This window comes from Carcharodon carcharias, chromosome 13, assembly GCF_017639515.1.
Source record: "Carcharodon carcharias isolate sCarCar2 chromosome 13, sCarCar2.pri, whole genome shotgun sequence".
Classification (NCBI taxonomy): domain Eukaryota; kingdom Metazoa; phylum Chordata; class Chondrichthyes; order Lamniformes; family Lamnidae; genus Carcharodon; species Carcharodon carcharias.
The window spans coordinates 31900628-31914970 of NC_054479.1; the positions used below are offsets into that span (position 1 = coordinate 31900628).

The 14343-nt window shown below is 46.8% G+C and overlaps 1 protein-coding gene across 1 annotated transcript in view; it reads left to right on the plus strand.

Moving 5' to 3' along the window:
- Positions 1-646: 646 nt before the first annotated feature.
- Positions 647-14343, plus strand: part of LOC121285899 (serine/threonine-protein phosphatase PP1-gamma catalytic subunit A) — a 28002-nt gene continuing 14305 nt past the window's right edge. The window contains exon 1 of the mRNA XM_041202825.1: positions 647-841. Within this exon, the coding sequence (XP_041058759.1) occupies positions 787-841 (55 nt within the window). The 5' untranslated portion in view covers positions 647-786. The remainder of the gene's footprint in view (positions 842-14343) is intronic.

Genomic DNA, 14343 nt, shown 5'->3' on the forward strand with positions numbered 1-14343 from the left:
TCAAAGAGCTAGCCCAAGCATGATGGGCCGAATAGCCTCCTTTTGTATTTTGGGCAAGATTTTAACGCAAAATCTATTCACTCATACAAGAGTTAAAATCGAGTCCTTTGATTTGTGTGATATACAAAATGGGAATTACTGGGGCGTTTATGTTGGATGTAAGGGCAGGGGTGATATACTATGTCATGAACAATGTGTTATTGTGTTCCCTGAAGTCTGGTTATTAGATTAACACTGAGCTTTAAGAGTTTAGCTGTTTGGGCAGAGAACTTCCTATCGGAATGTGCTTGTTAGTTCCGGGGGCAGCTCAGAAACGCCTGGTCCTTTAATGTTCTTTTGCTTGGGCTAAGAGAACCGAGAAACGTAACGTTATGCCATTTTTAAATAACATATAACCATATGAATTCCCACGAAGCGGGCCTCAGCCCTTCACACCTCCGGCTGCCTAGGCTAAGAAGATGGGCAAAGACAAAGCCGGGGGTGGGGGATCTTGGTTGGACGGAGCACGTGCAGCGCGCATGTACATCAAAAAGAGAGAGAGAGAGAGAGAGACACACACACACACACACACACACAGAGGGAGTAAGGCGCCAGGAGCCGAATAAATAGTTCGGGGCCCAGCACTGGTATCCATCCGCCAAGTGGTGACGCCATTTTTTTGTGTGGATTTTTTTTCAAAAAAAAAAGGGGAGAAACCTCGGGAGGAGAAAGGAAGCGGAGAGAGAGTGAGGGAAGGAGCGGCTAGAGAGAGGCAGGCAGCAATCTCCCCAACCACTGCCCTAAACCATGGCGGATATAGACAAGCTGAATATAGACAGCATCATTCAGAGGTTGTTGGAAGGTGAGTTTGAGGGGAGGCGGCCGTTAGCGCGGGGCTCGGGGGGGGGGGGGGGGGGGGAGGGGGTGTTGATCCTCAGCATCTCCAGGAGAGGAGATCGTCTTTCCCGTTATACCCGTTCCCCCCCCCCGGGGGGCAGGGCGAAGGAGGGGGGGGAGGGGCCCATCGCCGGGAACCAGCCGATTATCCCCCCCCCCACCCCCGGGGGGGACGGGTTTTTGTGGCCCTAACTCTGTCAGTGACTTTTCTCCTTGTGCACACGCCGTGTGTGCTCGGCCCCGGCCCCGGCCCCGACCCTTCCCAACCCGGCGCCGGCTTTCATCAGAGCCGCCTCCCCGGGGGATCCCAGTCCCTTAGGAGCCGGTCTCCGCTTATACCCATCTCCATCCCCCCCCCCCCCCCCCCGTGGGACGGTAACGGGGGCCCCCACATCAGCCCTAGGACACTCCATCCATCGAAAGGAGCAGCCAGCAGGATCCATTTTGATGTCTTTCTTTTTTGGGGAGGGCTGTTTGGTCGGAGCTGCTTCAGAAATGGCGGAACGGCGACGGTGGTAGTCGAGGGGAAGACCCCCCACTCTCTCTCCCCCCTCCCCCCCTCCCCCTCCCCCCCCCCTCCCCCTCCCCCCCCTCCCCTCCCTCCCCACCCCCCTCTCTCCCCCCTCCCCACCCCCCTCTTCCCCCTCTCCCCACCCCCCTCTCCCCACCCCCTCTCCCCCACCCCCCCTCTCCCCTCCCCCCCCTCCCCTCCTCTCCCCCTCCCCCCTCTCTCCTCCCCTCCCCCCTCTCCTCCCCCCCTCCCCCTCTCCTCCCCCCCTCCCCCTCTCTCCCCCCCTCCCCCTCTCTCCCTCCCCTCCCCCTCTCTCCCCCCCCACCCCTCTCTCCCCCTCCCCTCCCCACCCCCCTCCTCTCCCCCCCTCTCCCCACCCCCTCTCCCTCCCCACCCCCTCTCCCCACCCCCTCTCCCCCTCTCCCCCCCTCCCCCTCTCCCCACCCCCCCCTCTCCCCACCCCCCCTCTCCCCACCCCCCTCCCCTCTCTCCCCCCTCCCCCCCTCTCTCCCCCCTCCCCCTCTCCCTCCCCCCCCCCCCCCCCCCTCCCCCCCTCCCCCCCCCCTCCCCCCCCCCCCCCCCTCTCCCCCCCCCTCTCCCCCCCCCCTCCCCCCTCCCCCTCCCACCCCCCCCCCCCCTCCCCCCCCCCCCCCCTCCCCCCTCCCCCTCCCCCCCTCCCCCCCCCCCCCTCCCTCTCCCCCCCTCCCCCCTCTCCCCCCCCCCCCCCCCTCCCCCCCCCTCCCCCCCCCCCCCCCCCCCCTCCCCCCCCCCCCCCCCTCCCCCCCCTCCCCCCCTCCCCCCCCCCTCCCTCCCCCCCCCCCCTCCCCCCCTCCCCCCCTCCCCCCCCTCCTCCTCCCTCCCCCTCCCCCCCTCTCTCCCCCCCCCCCCCCCCCCTCCCTCCCTCCCCCCCCCTCCCCCCTCTCTCCCCCTCCCTCCCCCTCCCCCCCCCTCCCCCCCCCTCCCCCCCCTCCCCCCTCCCCCCCCCCCCCCCCCTCTCTCCCCCCCCCCTCTCTCCCCTCCCCCCCTCTCTCCCCCTCCCCCCTCTCTCCCCCCTCCGCCCCTCTCTCCCCCTCCCCCCTCTCTCGCCCCCTCCCCCCTCTCTCCCCCTCCACCCGCTCTCTCCCCCTCCCCCCTCTCTCCCCCTCCCCCCCTCTCTCCCCCTCCCCCCTCTCTCCCCCTCCCCCCCCTCTCCCCCTCCCCCCCTTTTCTCCCCTCCCTCCCTCCCTTTCTCCCCCTCCCTCCCTCCCTTTCTCTCCCTTCCCTCCCTCCCTTTCTCCCCCTCCCTCCCTCCCTTTCTCCCCCTCCCTCCCTCCCTTTCTCCCCCTCCCTCCCTCCCTTTCTCTCCCTCCCTCCCTTTCTCCCCCTCCCTCCCTCCCTTTCTCCCCCTCCCTCCCTTTCTCCCCCTCCCTCCCTCCCTTTCTCCCCCTCCCTCCCTCCCTTTCTCCCCCTCCCTCCCCCTCCCTTTCTCCCCCTCCCTCCCCCTCCCTCTATCCCTCTCCCCCTCCCTCTATCCCTCTCCCCCTCCCTCTATCCCTCTCCCCCTCCCTCTTTCCCTCTCCCCCTCCCTCTTTCCCTCTCCCCCTCCCTCTTTCCCTCTCCCCCTCCCTCTTTCCCTCTCCCCCTCCCTCTTTCCCTCTCCCCCTCCCTCTTTCCCTCTCTCTCTCTCCCTCTTTCCCTCTCTCTCTCTCCCTCTTTCCCTCTCTCTCTCTCCCTCTTTCCCTCTCTCTCTCTCCCTCTTTCCCTCTCTCTCTCTCCCTCTTTCCCTCTCTCTCTCCCTCTTTCCCTCTCTCTCTCCCTCTTTCCCTCTCTCTCTCCCTCTTTCCCTCTCTCTCTCCCTCTTTCCCTCTCTCTCTCCCTCTTTCCCTCTCTCTCTCCCTCTTTCCCTCTCTCTCTCCCTCTTTCCCTCTCTCTCTCCCTCTTTCCCTCTCTCTCTCCCTCTTTCCCTCTCTCTCTCCCTCTTTCCCTCTCTCTCTCCCTCTTTCCCTCTCTCTCTCCCTCTTTCCCTCTCTCTCTCCCTCTTTCCCTCTCTCTCTCCCTCTTTCCCTCTCTCTCTCCCTCTTTCCCTCTCTCTCTCCCTCTTTCCCTCTCTCTCTCCCTCTTTCCCTCTCTCTCTCCCTCTTTCCCTCTCTCTCTCCCTCTTTCCCTCTCTCTCTCCCTCTTTCCCTCTCTCTCTCCCTCTTTCCCTCTCTCTCTCCCTCTTTCCCTCTCTCTCTCCCTCTTTCCCTCTCTCTCTCCCTCTTTCCCTCTCTCTCTCCCTCTTTCCCTCTCTCTCTCCCTCTTTCCCTCTCTCTCTCCCTCTTTCCCTCTCTCTCTCCCTCTTTCCCTCTCTCTCTCCCTCTTTCCCTCTCTCTCTCCCTCTTTCCCTCTCTCTCTCCCTCTTTCCCTCTCTCTCTCCCTCTTTCCCTCTCTCTCTCCCTCTTTCCCTCTCCCTCTCCCCCCCCCCCCCAACCCCGCCAACCCCGAGGCTTTCCTCACTGTGTCGCCATCCCAATGCGCCCAAAGTGAACCATATTTCCCAGTGTTAACGGCTAAACAGCGCATAGAGATGGAACACGGTCCTTACTCGCAGCGGAGCCCTTTTAGAAAGGGGGGAGGGGGGTGGGCAGACTTTTTTTTTGGAAACAAGAATTATACCAAGCCCTGTGATCATTATATGGAGCGATGGCGCCTTTGACCAGGGCATCACCTACATACCTACCTAAGTAAGAGGGCAATGACTGCATTTCACTTCCTCTCCATCCCATGAATGGGAAATGATAATTAATCCTGCGCTTCATATAAAGTTATCCGATTTCAGGTTACTAACCGGTATTCAACATTACTTACAAGTAGAGAGGATAAGTAATTGTTTTTGTTAGCCATGTGGTGTTGCTTTTCTGTTCCCGTTTTTAAATGAAAATGTTGTGCAGGTAGAAAAGTACACTTCTGCTTCATCCGAAGGTATATTTAGGGCCTACATTGTTAATTTTTGTTGGAGAGGGATACTCAATGACTCAATTTCCTTGTGATTAAAAGGTTCAGAGTTGCCTGAATCTTAAAAATTGAACAGTATTCTGAATCAGATCTGTTTATTTGAGGAAATATGTATTTCGTGATGTTATCAGGGTAAGATCTTCTAAAAAGATGTGAACCAGTGTTAAAGATACCATGACATTTCCTGGACAATATTTAACCCTCAACCAGCATTTATCACAACTGGGGTCTAGCTGTGTGCAAATTAGTTGTCATGATTCCTGCATGACAAGTGACTGTACTTAGAAAGTTGCTTATGGGTTACAAAGTACTTTGAGATGTCCTGAGATTGTGAAAGGTGCTTTATACATTAGTCTTTTATCATCCTTCAAGGGTTGAGGAATCCTGGTGGAGATTATTTCTTCAATCTCTCCAGTTTTTAATCCCCATCCCCAAAATTACATTCACTGCTGCTTTGTGAGGGCCATTGCTGGCTTTAGCCTTGGCAGTTTTGCTTTGAGTTAGAAGGCAGTAGATTCAAATCTCAAGAGGATTTGGAGCACACAATTTTGGCTTTAGTTCATAGTACTGAAAGAGTACTATGCTGTTGAAAGTGTAGTCTTTTGAATCTGACATTGGACTAAGGCCCTCTCCCTGCTAAGGCAGATGTAATAGATCCTATTGTGTTATTGAAGATCCGCAAGGAAGTTTCCTGAAGTCTAGCTAACTATCTCAACCAACACCTCCAAAACGGACTATCTAGTTATTTATCTCCTTGCTGTTTGCAGAACCTTGCCATGTGAAAATTGGCTAAACCCAACAAATTATTTTGGAGGTGTAAATGCTTTGGACATCTGAGGATGCAAAAGATGTAATGCAAAGATGAGAGCAGATCTTTTTTTCTCCACATAGTTAATTCATTGTTCTCTGCAAAGTAACCAATTGAGAAGTTTTGGCCCAACATCGGGAGGAAATTCCTGATGGGATCAAGATCACTAATGGCACAATAGTCTGGTGGGGCAAAGTTAGGGAGTCAAACCTAATTAAAGATGTGCAGCTGTTTTACCTGGGAACATACATCATAATAGGCCAGGTTTATGAGCAAAAATAAATATCACCCCTAATGACTGATGCTTGGCAAGTGTGTCGTTAATTTAGTTTTAGACAGCCATTGTGATATTTAATATTGCTAATAAATTTCCTTACCTGTTTTCTATATTTTGATTAAAAACTAGTTGTAACAATACAGCTGGTTGAAACTCTATCAGAAATCTGTTGAAATTGTTGCTAAGATGTTCCACTTTCTTTGATCAAATTAGGAGTTGAAATTGATTTTTTTTGTGATGCATGAATGGAGATTACCACTTTTCCTTCAGATGAAGCATTTGTAATGCACACTTGTTCCCTATGCTCAGAACAGCTGTTCATTTGAACATGTAGGATAGATAATGGATGTGGTGCTTTAGACAGGATGGTTTATTATATGCTCTGTGCTTAGAGTTCTTCCCTTGTAAAATCACCTTAAGCTGTGTGATGTCCAGCTGCTGCAGCCTTGCTGTTGTCATTTCACAATTGCAAATTATAAATCTGACAGGTGTGAAGTTGAAAACTCTCATACACCTGATCTTCTGAACTTTTGTCCCATTTATAGAGCTGGACAGCTCCAGTAAATGTTTGTCTTGTAAATGTGTTTGTTTGTGCATGCACAAATTGTAACATTTTGTACTTGAAAAGGGACGGAGATTTGAGTAAAGGTTCTGCTTATTCACCTGGATCTAACAATATTCTTGGGGCATTTGGTGGAGTGTTGATGAATACCCAAGAACCCTGCCATTTTCCCCTGTTTGCTTTTAGTTTGTACTGCTATTCAGAATAGAGGCTGGTTGGATGCCAAATTTGAAATAGGACCCATGATTACATGTCAAAGTATACAATATTTGGACTGCAGATTAACTAAGGTTCTGTGCAAATTTCACATTACTTGTTTTTTGTATTCTGCTTTTGTTGCATTAGCATTTCCTCACAAGAATATGTGCAATGGGTCAGGGACTTCAGATTGTTATCCTTGGTCTGGTAATGCTGATCCTTTACACCCATTTATTTTTGTGCTACTTAAATGGACTCTGAAAACTCCAAGATTGTTTGTTTGCATGCAACACAGTGCTCTGCTTTAGCAGAACAGGGTGACAGTTTTGGATTGGAATGCGATCTTTCAAGCCCAGGCAAGAATTTTCCAAGAAGACATTCGGATTTGTCGCACACTCAAAATTCTACAACTTTAGAAAGTTGACTAATTCTGCAGCATGTTTGAGGTTTCCGTTACAAGCCCACGGATAATGCATTAAATGGAGATGAACTGCATAAAATTACCAATAATGCAATCCCTTAAACTTGGAGTTCCTTTTGAAGGTCCATCTCTTTGGCCTTGCTTTCATTAATCAAAATATCTTAATCTGGTTGTGTTGTCCTCTGCCCCCTGTTAATTTCAAATAAATTACCAGGGTTATGGCAACAGTTGTTTTTCAACACTGAATTTCTGTCCAAGGTTACATAATTTTCAGAAAATTATCTTTTTACTGTTAAGCTGAGCAAACTACAGGGTACTCCTCGTTATGCACATTCTGACTCTTAATGTGTAGAACATTTTGACATAGGTTACATCAGCTTGCAGGCTGAAAGACCCATGGCAACTGTTTGCACCAATGTAAATCAAATTACAGTACAAAATCTTTGTGGCCACATTCTAATTATATGTATCTTCAAGCAATGTTGCCTTGCTTTTTCTGCAGTTGTCACTTCTTCATCTGTCTTGTCACTTCAGGGTAGACTGGGCTCATCTTCCTTGAGATATCTATGGGATATGGTGTCTAATTTAAAAAGACTATTTGTGCCCTTTTAGTCATATGACTCCTTCTCAAGAAAGGGGCGTTTGTATCTCGCCTATCTTCCTGGCAATGCCTTGGGTTGTCAGATGTTTTGTTCTTGTGTCTCCTGGATGATCTCACTATTTTATCTCAACATGAAATTGGGATGACCAGCTGGGGATCCTTTGATTGGGCGGGTGTTGTGGTGCTGGTGACTGTACGAGCAGGGTTGGGCAGGCGGGTGAACCCATTTAAAACTGAATTTGGATTCAAACCTGAATGCACTGCCTGAGAGCATATTTGGGTTTTCAAAGGAAATTGGATAAGCACCTGAAGAGGAAAATGTTTAGGGCTACAAGAAACAGTGGGGGAATGGGACTGTTTGAGTTACCCTTGTAGAGAACCAGCACTAACATGATGGGCTGAATTTTCTCCATCAGCTCTGTAACCACTTTGTGATTTTATACCAGCAGTTGGCTGCCAACTCATGCTGTTCTTCACCTGGCATCTAGCTTGTGGTGGAATTTATTAATGAACAGTGGTAACACTATGATACCTTGTCAAAGTGACTGTTCTTCATGCCTGAAAGTTCCCCTCCAAATCACGCACCATCCTGTTTTTGGAATATATCGCTGTTCCTTCACTGTTGCTGGGTCAACCCCCTGGAGTTCCCTCCCTAACAGCATTGGGTGTACCTACACCAGTGAGGTTCAAGGAGGCAGCTCACCATGACCTGCTCAAGAGCAATTAGCAATGGCAACATTAGTAATTTTTTGCCCAGTGATGCATACATTCCATGAATGAATGGAAAAAATAGTGAGCCTACACAATAAGTGCTGGATGGCACCCTTACTACAAGCTGGATCCATCATAACCAAGCCTCCACTTCTAACAGAAAGTGCTGAAGAAAAGGAATGCATTTTGTTTTAAAAAAAAATTTCTCTGCTTATCATGAGGACATTGAAACCATATTAACTACCTACTATTATGTGTTGCTGAGTGCCCCTATAATGTTTATTGCAGGCCTCCTTTCAGCATTGTTCCACTTTATATTAGTTGGCATGTGCCTCCAAAGTTCGTTCTCATTCTAATTTTAGTCAATTTAGATGTTTTTAGCTTTAACGTTTTGGATCCATTGGGTAGTTCTGAGTAGATGTGCTTACAATGTTAGCAATGTTGCATTTAATTTTTATTTTCTACTCTAATGACTAAATCAAGTGTTGAGTATTGTAATCGAGTCAGTCTGTGCAGGCTAAGATCATAGTAAAATCAATCTGAGTAGAAAGCAGTTAAAATGTTGGATTTATATTCACCAAACGGTTGTGCTAATGGTGGTGGGAACAATTCTGGTAACATTTAGTGAATAACTCCTACCTTCACCTCTGAAGGTGGGTGAAAGTAATGCTTTTGTCCCTGTTTGTTAGTCTTTGTCTCTTTGTAAACAATATATCTCAAACTAGTTTCAACAAAACTTCATACACACAGCGAAGGAAGAAAATTATTTTTTGACGATAACATGAATACTGATCCTGGAATTTTTTCTGAAGGATCTGTAACATTGGAAGATAGAGTGAACTTTTATTTAGTGTGTAGTGGATTGTCTCAGCTGCTGTGGTGCAATTTGTCACACTTGTCAAAATGTGAGCAGTTTTTTCAGAGCAAGTTGTTGGATGTGGATTGGCCTGAAGCCGCCTGAATGAGATGGGAGCTCTTAATGTTAAGTGTGGCAGAGGTATGCGCTCTACTAAATGCCCTCTACATTTGTTAAATATTGCATTAATATGTTAGAGTTTATTGGATTTCCGTAGGAGCGCATTATAGGCTTACCTACCTGGTGGAAATTGATAAACAAGGATTCGGTCAGTTCTGATGAAGTGCTAACTTTTTAATCTTGGGTGTCACTGGTTAGGCCAGCATTTTCTTTGCCCATCCCTAATTGCCCTTGAAGATGGTGGTGAGCTGTCACCTTGAACCGTTGCAGTCCACGTGATGTAGGTACAGCCACAGTGCTGTTAGGGAGGGAGTTCCAGGATTTTAACCCAGCAACAGTGAAGGAACAGGGATTATGGTTCCAAGTCAGGATGGTGTGTGGCTTGGAGGGAACTTGGCAGGTGATGATGTTCCCATGTGTCTGCTGCCCTTGTCCTTCTAGATGGTAACGGTCATAGATTTGGAAGGAGCCTTCGAAGGAGCCTTGGTAAGTTGCTGCAGTGCATCTTGTAGATGGTACACACTGTCACTGTGCATCGGTGGTGGTGGGAGTGGATGTTTGTGGATGTGGTGCCAATCAAGCGAGCTGCTTTGTCCTGGATGGTGTTGAGCTTGAGTGTTGTGGGAGCTGCACTCTTCCAGCCAAGTGGAGAGTATTCCATCACATTCCTGACTTGTGCTTTATAGATGGTGGAAGGCTTTGGGAAGTCAGGAGGTGAGCTAATCTCTACTTAATTCCCAGTCTCTGATCTGCCCTTATAGCCACAGTATTTATATGGCTGGTCTAGTTCAGTTTCTGGTCAATGGTAAACCCCCCCCTCCGAATGTCAATAGTGGCAGATTCAGCAATGGGTCAAGGGGAGGTGGTTGGACCTGAAACTAGTATTTTCATAGACTTATTGAAGATACTGTCAGGAAGAATTCCTCCAAAGGTCACATGCTTTATATTGTGCAGTATGTTTGTGTAGTAATCTTGGTTTACCCCTCAAATTTTTGCCATCCGTGACAAACCTGTAACTACCAGTATGGTATTTAACTCTAATGTTATGTGGCTCAAAATGCTCTCTACCTTTCGAAAGGACAAGTACTTTTTTTACTGTTCAAATGAATGTAGTAAGAAAAACTTATCCACTAAAACAATTCTAGTGTCTGATATGCTGACTAATCTGACCATTTCTATAATTTTCTCTGAAAATTTCACAGTATTTAGTCGTTGTGTAATACAGAACTTGAGTATTGCTGAAAAAGACACCTCAAAGCTTTTCATCTTGCACTCAGGACACTTCAATAATATCATTATAAAGGGAAAGCAACAATTTATACTGCATGTGAAGAGTGCTGATTGGTTGGCAAGTGGACTTTGGTAGAGGGGTCGCCCTGGAGAATGCACCAGTGATGGCGACTGACAGTTAACTGCCAAGCATTGTTTGAAATTTAAACCAGGCGCTTGACCCTGATTGGTAAGGCATTGTCATGAGGAATGAGTCAACAAATGGCTGTCACTTATTTTGTTTAGCTGAAACAAGCGCAATGCGTGTACATGTTATTTCTGTCTGCAAAGAATTGGGCCCTGTGTATTAATATATGTAGCTTCCAGTACAAGGAAATGCACCACATTGGAGCCCGACTGACAATCTCAAATTGGTTGTCAATGTAATTCTTTGCACACTGACTGTTATTAAGCAAATGTCCAATTGCGGAATCATATCTAATGTTGGATGCTGTTTCGAGTTTTGCAAGCATGGGTACATTCTGTACCCTGCCTGTTGCAAACAGCGACTGGGACATGCTGTTTGATACAATCCACCAGTCTTTGGGATGTACATTCCAGTATTTCCCTTGTTATATTTTATATATCGAGTTGAATTAATGGTGTAATTTTGACTCCAGTTTAACTACATTTTCCCACAAGTGCAATCACTCAACTAACCAATGCTATTGTTCAATCCTGGTGACGTAGTTTCATGACCATTGTAATGCCTGTTGCCTACTGGAAAGGTGTCAATTAGTTGCACATGTGCACTTGGCCCACACTAGCTGTCACCGCCCACGCAACTACTGCTCCTACCTTTCTGATCAGTGGCAGGAGTTTGGATCTATCAAAGGGTACGTAATTCAGTTCATCCTATCAATAACTATCTATTACAGTTCCTAATCTGTGATGGGATCATAATCTCAATAAGATTTTGAGTGCTGCCAGCTTGGGCTATATATCTCTTCATTTACTGAATTGTCAGAAGCATGTTTTACAGAGGGAACCTAAAAATGGGCAACTTGAATTTTATTGTTAGTCTGTGAAGATAACTTGTTTGTTTTAATGCATGCGGGGAGGCGATGGCAAAGGGGTATTGTCACTGGACTAGTATTCCAGAGAGCTGGGGTAATGCTCTGGGGAGCCATCATGGCAGATGGTGAAATTTGAATTAAAAGTCTGATGATGACCATGAAACCATAGACAATTGTTGTAAAAACCCATCTTGTTCACTGATGTCCTTTAGGGAAGGAAATCTGCTGCCCTTACCTGGTCTGGCCTACATTTGGCTCCAGATCCACAGCAATGTGGTTGGCTCTTAAATGCCCCCAAACAAGGGAAATTGGGGATGGGCAATAAATACTGGCCTAGCCAGTGATGCCCACATCTCATGAATGAATAAATCAAAAAAAAAACTGACACTGACACTCAGACTGCAACTGAGAATGTGCAGGAAGTGCTCCCGCCCTGTGTTGCAGCACAAATAAACACAACGAACACGATCTACCTCACCTGACATCCACATAAATGTGCTTTCCAGCCACAAATGGTGAACCTGTGCAATTGCTAACTTATCTCCACCCACAGTATCAGTATCCAAATTTTTTGCAGCTTCCTGACAAAAGGCACTGGAGCCAATTGCAGTGCACCTACTGATTTCCCAGATGAAATGTCAACTCAACAGACTGAACAGTCTTATGCTATCCTGATGTGTTGCTCAGCTGATCACTTCCTTACCACCAGGTTGGTGAGAGCAGAGATCTAAAAATCAATTAATTATCCGGGAAACTGGATTGTTTAGGATTTTTAATAATGTAATGTGGGTAACATGATGCAAGGATGCATTGATATACCAATGCAGTGAATTTGGAGTTGCATTCTCAATCCTCCACAGATGGAGTTGTTGACTTTAGCCATAGTAAAGTGGAAATTTGCTAAATAGAAACTAAGTGCTTGCTTGAAGATTGCTGTTGCAAATCTCTTGGCTGGCATAAACCATAGGCCTGGGAGTGGGTGTCCACTGTTTAGGTTGTGGGTGAAGTGAAGCGTAATTGGAAAAAAGATGGTGTCTTGCCATCGCAAGAAAAAAGCCAATAGTTTAACATATCTAATAGCAAGAATCCACAGAATTCAAATATGAAGTTAGTTGGATTCAAACCTGCAGTGGAATCAAGTTCTCCTTCTCTGGAAGCTCCGACGCCATCTTGTGGCGGGAGCACGTGCGGCTGCACTGATAACAAAGATGCACAGATGCAAGATGAGACTGCACTCCAAAGCAATCTGGTAATTAGTAAACTTCCAGAAGTATGGAACAAAAACCATTCTGGGAGTAAACAATACAGGCACAGGGCAATTAGCAAAATTATGGGACAATTCCCATAAAAATCCCATCACTCCATGAAATAACACCTGTTTAGTGGGCTGGAATAGGAGGTACTAATCCAGCAACCGATCTGAAGATCCAAACACCTGGGCTGTAGTGTTGGAACCCATTTCATTAATATTTTGAGTGCAGATGAGAGAAATGCATGTTTGCTGGGAGCCCTCCAAAGATAAGTGCTTTAAATTGCAACATGCACAAAACCTGCCTTTCAGATGGTAGCACACAATTACATTTTATTTATGCTGTGTTTATTTTAGAAGAAGTGACTAGATAATTTATTGCAATTAGTTTTAGGATTAATCAGAATATTGTGTGATTTGTGCTTCATAAAGCTTATTGTATCCCTTAATTACATATTAAACATCTACTGGAGAATACTTGGGTCAGTTGCTTAGAGGTGCATCATGTATGGTTCAGAGATATCCAGCATCTGAGTAGATAATTGACATGAATGAAACCATAAAGTTTGTCTAGTGTCCTCTTTTCTTAATGTTTGTTTACATGTACTTGGTAAATGTGAGCTGTATTATCAAAACTGCTGATCTTGGACAACCACCTTGTTCTTTAACTTTTTTGTTAACTATCAATGTATGAAAAGGAACAAATAGCCCTTGCCAGATGTGCTTTTCTCTATCTTAACATTTTAACAGTTTTCTTTGACCCACAAAGTCTATGCTTGCACACCTAGCCTGCAAGTTAATCTGGGTTAAAAACAAAAAACTGTGGATGCTGGAAATCCAAAACAAAAACAGAATTACCTGGAAAAACTCAGCAGGTCTGGCAGCATCGGCGGAGAAGAAGAGTTGATGTTTCGAGTCCTCATGACCCTTCAACAGAACTGAGTGAATATTAGGAGAGGGGTGAAATATAAGCTGGTTTGGGGGGGAGTGGTTGAAGGGACAAGCAAGCAGTGAAAGGAACAGATAATCAAAAGATGTCACAGACAGAAGAACAAGAGGTGTTGAAGGTGGTGATATTATCTAAACAAATGTGCTAATTAAGAATGGATGGCAGGACACTCAAGGACTCGAAATGTCAACTCTTTTCTTCTCCGCCAATGCTGCCAGACCTGCTGAGTTTTTCCAGGTAATTCTGTTTTTGTTTTGGATTTCCAGCATCCGCAGTTTTTTGTTTTTATCTGTGTTGAAAGCACTTCATGTTAGCTGAGTGCCTGTGGTTGCAGACGTGGTATTTAGTACTCTTGTGACACCAGATACATTCAGATAACTATAGCCGTATGTTTCTGAGTCTTGATTTGTGTCTTGTGCTTTTGAGCCTTGAGCTACTGCCTGTTCTTCGTTACAATGTAGAAACATTGAACTAGATTCAATCCCTATTTGCAGAGCCAATCATAAGTCTTTGGCTTCCAACTCAAACAACCACAGCAGGTAAATAACCAGAGAATGGTGTACAGGAATTACAAGCCTTTATTTTAATTGCTGCATTTCTGGATTCTGGGTAGTCAAAATAACCATATCTTTTAACCATGGGTAATTAAGTGGCAACTTAATGCACTGGAAGCAGTCTTTCCCCTGGTTGTAAGCAAGTCACCAGTACAAAATTGTTGGTATTTGCAAAGAACAAGTACAAGGTGTGTTACAGTTTGTATTTTTCAGGTTTGTTAATATCACGCGAGTACGCTTTACATTCCTGAGCTGGAGAATTGTTGACACAAATGGCAGAAACTAGTTTCCCAGTACTGACATCTTTCAGCTTGAGCATGAAATTCATTTTTTTGATCAGCTTGTGACTTAACCTCAATTTACCAAAGTAAAAGACACGCTTGCTTGCTTTT